This window comes from Boleophthalmus pectinirostris, unplaced genomic scaffold (genome assembly GCF_026225935.1).
Source record: "Boleophthalmus pectinirostris isolate CB_2022bp ecotype Guang Dong unplaced genomic scaffold, ASM2622593v1 HiC_scaffold_17, whole genome shotgun sequence".
Taxonomy (NCBI): Eukaryota; Metazoa; Chordata; class Actinopteri; order Gobiiformes; family Gobiidae; genus Boleophthalmus; species Boleophthalmus pectinirostris.
Genome location: NW_026571115.1, coordinates 36,689,867 through 36,696,724, shown reverse-complemented (window position 1 = coordinate 36,696,724; position 6,858 = coordinate 36,689,867). Strand labels below are relative to the sequence as shown.

The 6,858-nt window shown below is 46.2% G+C and overlaps 1 protein-coding gene across 1 annotated transcript in view; it reads right to left on the bottom strand.

Moving 5' to 3' along the window:
• Window positions 1–1,578: 1,578 nt before the first annotated feature.
• Window positions 1,579–6,858, bottom strand: part of ccdc47 (coiled-coil domain containing 47) — a 16,053-nt gene continuing 10,773 nt past the window's right edge. The window contains exons 11-13 of the mRNA XM_055152472.1: window positions 4,486–4,595; window positions 3,549–3,716; window positions 1,579–1,905 (exon numbers count right to left, since the gene is read on the bottom strand). Coding sequence (XP_055008447.1) covers window positions 1,825–1,905; window positions 3,549–3,716; window positions 4,486–4,595 — 359 coding nt within the window. The 3' untranslated portion in view covers window positions 1,579–1,824. The remainder of the gene's footprint in view (window positions 1,906–3,548; window positions 3,717–4,485; window positions 4,596–6,858) is intronic.

Here is a 6,858-nt window from a genome sequence, read left to right as displayed (position 1 = left end):
ACCTAAAAAAAAAAAAAAAAAAAATCTAAAAAGTGTGACAGACAGAGCGAGACAAAAGCTGGTGACAGATTCCAGTGCATTTTATTCCATTTGCTCAGAAACAGCTGCATGAAACCATCAGCAGATAAATAAAAAACATGATCGTCTCAAAGTTCATTCACGTCAATAGAGTTTGTATCTTTAAAAAACACGATTTACAGTCAATTTAAAAAACCCACGAACCAGGACTGAACCAGGACTGAACCAGGACTGAACCAGGACTGAACCAGGACTGAACCAGGACTAAACCAGGACTAAACCAGGACTAAACCAGGTCCTGTTCTCCACCATTTTCTGACCCGTGTTCTAATGTCGTTTCCTCGGTTTGTTTTCGTTTCTTTTGGATCGTCTCAGCCCTGAAAAAAGTTGCCGTTCACTTGTAAACTCCCACTTCATGACATCACAAGTTGGAACAGAGCGTTTTGAACATGTGTGGATGAAACAGAACCCGACTCCAGGTTTGTTTTTGACGAGGAAACGGCGTCAAAACACGACTTGAACCTCACAGGAGTCAGAATTTTGGACCTTTGACGAGGTGAATTCAGAATATTTGTGATGGTTTTGAGTTTTTTTAATCAGTGAAATAAATAAAGATTTGATATAAAACACTTTTTTTTACCCAGTTTGAGTTTGTTTTCATGTTTCTCGTCAAAAGCAAAACAAATGTGTAAGAAAATACATTTACAGTGTCAGAAAATAGTGTTGACATGATTCTAAAACGTCAAATTTAAACCAGGACTAAACCAGGACCTAAACCAGGTCTAAACCAGGATTAAATCAGGACTAAACCAGGACCTAAACCAGGGACTAAACCAGGACTGAACCAGGTCTAAACCAGGTCTAAACCAGGACCTAAACCCGGGACTGAACCAGGATTAAGCAAGGATTAAACCGGGATTAAACCGGGTCTAAACCGGGTCTAAACCGGGTCTAAACCGGGTCTAAACCGGGACTGAACTGGGACTAAACCAGGACTAAGCAAGGATTAAACCGGGTCTAAACCGGGTCTAAACCAGGTTTAAACCGGGTGTAAACCGGGACTGAACCGGGACTAAGCAAGGATTAAACCAGGTCTAAACCGGGTCTAAACCGGGTCTGAACCGGGACTGAACCGGGACTGAACCGGGACTGAACCGGGACTGAACCGGGACTAAGCAAGGATTAAACCAGGACTGAACCGGGTCTAAACCGGGACTGAACCGGGACTGAACCGGGACTAAAACAGAACTAAACCAGGTCTAAACCAGGACTGAACCAGGACTAAACCAGGACTAAGCCAGGACTAAGCCAGGACTAAACCAGAATTAAATCAGGTAAACCAGAATTAAAACAGGACTAAACCAGGACTAAACCAGGACTGAACCAGTCTAAACCAGGAAACCAGGTCTAAACCAGTCTAAACCAGAATTAAACCAGGACTAAACCAGGACTAAACCAGGTCTAAACCAGAACTAGAAACGTAGGAATAAAACTAAATGAATGTGACTCAAAACTGGATGAATATTGTGAATTCGAGGCAGTGAAACTCGAGCAGAGAGCGGCGTTTTCTCAGCGTTTGTCGTGGCGTTTGTCGTGGCGTTTGTCGTGGCGTTTGTCGTGGCGTTTGTCGTGGCGTTTGTCGTGGCGTTTGTCGTGGCGTTTGTCGTGGCGTTTGTCGTGGCGTTTGTCGTGGCGTGTTCTCGGTGTTTTTGTGGCGGCGCGTGGAGGACAGCGGGGAGGGGGGCAGCGGCGGTGGCGGCGGCGGTCTGAGCAGAGCACTTCCTGTTTCCTGTCTGAGGTCAGAGTTCACATGGCTTTGACTTTGATCTGCTTCATCTTCATCTGCTTCTTCTCCATCTTCTTCTGCTCGCGACGCTGCGCAGCCTCCTGACCAAACAAACAAACAAACAAACAAACAAACACAGGGACGGTTAAGAACAGCACGTTTGAACACAGGTCAGAGGTCAGAGGTCAGAGAGTAAAACCAAACACCAGCAGAGGGCGCACTGAGGAGAGCGTCACAGTAAGAGCTCAGCTGTGTCGTCCTCGTCCTACAGGAAGTTCACGAAGGAACGTTTTGTGCCTCATCTCTGACATCCAGTTTCTCTTTCCTCGCTTCCGTCTCCTAGATTCCTTTTACTCGCTTCCTTCTCCTTGCTTCCTTTTACTCGCTTCCTTCTCCTCGAGTCCTTCTTCTAGGTTCCTCGCCTCGATTCCTTCTCCTCGATTCTGTGGCTGTGTCTCATTTCTCTTTCCTTGCTTCCTTCTCTAATGCTTCCTCTCCTTGATTCCTTCTCTTCGATTCCTTCTTGATTCTGTGGCTGCATCTCTTTTCTCTTTCCTCGCTTCCTTCACCTCGCTTCCTTCACCTCGCTTCCTTCACCTCGCTTCCTTCACCTCGCTTCCTTCTCCTCGCTTCCTTCTCAATTCTATGGCTGTGTCTCATTTCTCTTTCCTTGCTTCTGTCTCCTCGCTTCCTCCTGCACAAGTCCTTCTCCTCGCTTCGTTCTCCTAGAGTCCTTCTTCTAGGTTCCTCGCCTCGATTCCGTCTCCTCGATTCCTTCTCCTCGATTCTGTGGCTGTGTCTCATTTCTCTTTCCTTGCTTCCTTCTCTAATGCTTCCTCTCCTTGATTCCTTCTCTTCGATTCCTTCTCCTCGATTCCTTCTTGATTCTGTGGCTGCATCTCTTTTCTCTTTCCTCGCTTCCTTCACCTCGCTTCCTTCACCTCGCTTCCTTCACCTCGCTTCCTTCTCCTCGCTTCCTTCTCCTCGCTTCCTTCTCCTCGCTTCCTTCACCTCGCTTCCTTTCCTCGCTTCCTTCTCCTCGCTTCCTTCTCCTCGCTTCCTTCTCAATTCTATGGCTGTGTCTCATTTCTCTTTCCTTGCTTCTGTCTCCTCGCTTCCTCCTGCACAAGTCCTTCTCCTCGCTTCGTTCTCCTAGAGTCCTTCTTCTAGGTTCCTCGCCTCGATTCCGTCTCCTCGATTCCTTCTCCTCGATTCTGTGGCTGTGTCTCATTTCTCTTTCCTTGCTTCCTTCTCTAATGCTTCCTCTCCTTGATTCCTTCTCTTCGATTCCTTCTCCTCGATTCCTTCTTGATTCTGTGGCTGCATCTCTTTTCTCTTTCCTCGCTTCCTTCACCTCGCTTCCTTCACCTCGCTTCCTTCATCTCGCTTCCTTCACCTCGCTTCCTTCTCCTCGCTTCCTTCTCCTCGCTTCCTTCTCCTCGCTTCCTTCTCCTCGCTTCCTTCTCCTCGCTTCCTTCTCAATTCTATGCCTGTGTCTCATTTCTCTTTCCTTGCTTCTGTCTCCTCGCTTCCTCCTGCACAAGTCCTTCTCCTCGCTTCCTCCTCCTCACTTCTGTGGCTGCATCTCAGTTCTCTTTCCTTGATGAATTCTCCTCAATTCTGTGGCTGCCTCTCATTTCTATTTAATCACTTCCTTCTTGTTTTGAGCGTTTTACCAGCACAGACTGAAGTGTGTGTGTTCATGTGTGTGTGTGCCTGTGTGTGTGTGTGTGGGTGTAGTGACCTCCAGGCGGCGCTGTCTCTCGGGATCCTCCTCGTTCATGATCCGCTCTTTCTCCGCTCTCTTCTTCTCCTCGCGGCGGCTCTGAGCTGCTTCCTGTCTCTGAGCGTGAGTCTGTTTGAGGAAGTTTTCCTCGACGCGAGCGCGGTTACGGTCGGCCTTCTGCTTCCCCTGAAACCACAACAACACCACGAGCGCGGGTCAGAGGTCAGAGGTCAGAGACTAAACACAGCCAACAGATCTGAGTCAAACGCAATTACAGTCCAACACCAGCAGGGGTCAGGGCAACACAGGAGTAAAGCAGGACTAAACAAGGATTAAACCAGGACTAAACCAGGACTAAACAAGGACTAAACCAGGACTAAACACGTTCTAAACCTGGACTAAAGCAGGACCAAAAATTTAGTCAACACAAGGACTAAACCAGGGTTAAAACAGAACTCAATAAGAACTAAACCAAGACTAAACCAGGACTAGAAAGTAGGTCTAAACTAGGACTAAAGCAGGACTAAAACAGGACCTAAAAGAGAACTAAAAAGGAGGTCTAGAGCAGGACTAAACCAGGACCAAAAAGTGGGTCTAAAACCGGACTAAACCCGAACTAAACCCAGGACTCAACCAGGACTAAACCCAGGATTAAACACATTCTAAACCAGGACTAAAGCAGAACCAAAACGTTGGTCTACACCAGGACTAAACCAGGGTTAAAACAGGACTTAAACCGGATTAAACCAAGACCAAACAAGGACTAAAAATAGGTGTAAACTAAGACTAAACTAGGACTAAACTGAAAGCAGGATTAAAGCAGGACTAAAGCAGGACTAAACTAGGACTAACACAGGACCTAGAGGAGAATTAAAAAGGAGGTCTAAAGCAGGACTAAAAACTAGGTCTAAAGCCGGTCTAAAGCGTCCCTCTCTCGACAGACAGCAGGTCGGACCTCTCTGTTGAGGCGCAGTTTCTTGACTTTGTCGATGCTGTAGATCACCATGTTCATCAGAGGCAGCAGAGCGTCCATGTCTTTGGGGGAAGTGTGGCCCATCCCAGGCACTGGACACAAAACAAAACAAAACAAAACACAACAGAATGAGACAGCGCCACCATGAGCCCAGCACAGGCACTGCACACACAACAAAACAAAACAAAACACAACAGAATGAGACAGCGCCACCATGAGCCCTGCACACGAACAGCACATGAAACACAGGGTTAAATAAAACTTAAAGTTCAGTTCGTGGTCGTGCGTCAAATCGTCTGCGTCACCTTGAACTCCCTCCACGGCGCGTCTGCATCGACTGACGAGCACCTCTGAAATGTTCTAACTACACGTCAAACTGATGCAGACAATAAAGGCTAGGGGTGTGCAAAAATATTGAAATATCGATATATCGTATTGTTTAATGTGATGATACAGTATCGATATCGTGGGCTGCTGTATCGATATATCACAAAGAGTATTCATTGGTGTATTTTACTACATTATTTTGTTACAGAGCTACAGTTTTGTTGCTTGTTTAGAGGAAGGAAACTCGTTTATGCGACACATTTGACATTTTTGCTGTTTTAATGATTAAAATGGATGTTTCACATGAACTTTGCACAAGAAGTGGTTTAACAAAGACTTTTGGTGTCACAGCCATGATTTACACTTTATTTTTTATTGAACCGTATCGATTTGATTTGAAATATATATCATATCGAATCGAAAGCTCACTGTATCGAGATATGTATCGTATCGTGGCCTGTGTATCGAGATATGTATCGTATCGGCAACTTCTTAACGATACCCAGCCCTAATAAAGGCTGTGATTGTTCGTATCTTCTAGTCTGATTCATCAGCCGGTTTCACTTGGTAGAAACCGTGTGACCTCGCAGCGTTAGGATTCGTTCACTCGACGGTAGGAGGGGACTTTTTTAATTTAACCAATCGCTGCTGTTTGGTCGTGACGTTTGTAAAGCTCCAAATCCTGTAGGAAGAAGAACAATAACGTCTTTCCCCTTGATAAAATTCACCAAAATCCTCGATCTCGGGAATCGTCGCCAACACAGAATCTTTGGCTCTTCGCTGATTGGCTGGAGCCCGAACTCGCACTTCCGGGGTTTTTACGAACCGTCTAGTGTTTTCTGATTCCTGATCTAGTCACTGGAGAGAAATGAAATTGAGCGGAGGCACTAGGTGGCGCCAGACTAACCACCTCTCTACATCCGCTGTACAGATATTTCCAGTTCCGCTTTCCCGCTTTATTTTGTAACACGAACGTCAGGTTTAAATCCTCGCCTCCTCGTGTTGTGGCGGTGAATTACTTCGCGGCGCATAGGCCTCGACGCAGATCCATAAATCAAAAACGACAGCATCAAGGCGACAGCCGCAGAGAGCGATGAGTCGACACAGAACTGTAAAACGGCCTTTAGACAGCGCCACCCTGAGCCCAGACCAGGAACTGTACTACATACTCTGTTTTACTGTTACTGTACTTATTATTTCCATCCAACACTTTTCTCCATGGAAATGTTGTTACTTTGTCTGGAATGTTCCACAGTATGGCATTACACCCTTCTATCTTCATGCAGACCAAACCAGACCAAGCTCCAGGTCAGATCTGTGGAGAGGCGACCCCGCTCACAGTCAGAATGTCTGTTTATCAAGGTATTTTTGAGTTGTAAAACCTGCACCTGTAACTGAATAAATGTAGGGTGACCATATTTCCGTTTGTGAAAACCCGGACACTTGGGGGGCAATTTTGCATGCTTTTTCTTTTTTTTACAGCATATGAACGTGTATTGTGTATTACAGGCGGGTAGTAATTACACACGGGTGAGTCAGGACTTAACCAGGTCTAAACCAGGACTAATCTTGGACTTAAGAGAGAGAACGCCGAGCAGTTTGTCCACAAAGCGCGATCGGGCGATTGCCGCGTTTACCTTCGTGAGGTGCGGAGCTGAGCCGGTCCTTTCTCCTGCGTCACCTCCGAGCCCGACCCCACACTGAGTCCTGTTTCAGTTCTGGTTTAGTTCTGGTTTAGTCCTGGTTTAGTCCTAGTTCAGTCGTGGATTAGTCCTCCTCTTCAGTCCTGGAATCAGTCCTGGGTTAGTCCTGGTTTAGTCTTGGTTCAGTCTGTGTCGTAGGCAGTGCAAAAGTTTGATATAATCTCTGGTTATGTAATAATAACAAAAAGTTACATAATTAACCTTTTATTACCCAAAACATGCTACAGGTCTCCAAGAACAGTTGATAGTCAAGGTCAGTTAAATACAATCAATCAATGAACCTGTCCAGGGCACTGGTGCTAGTGGCTGATACTTCACCCACATG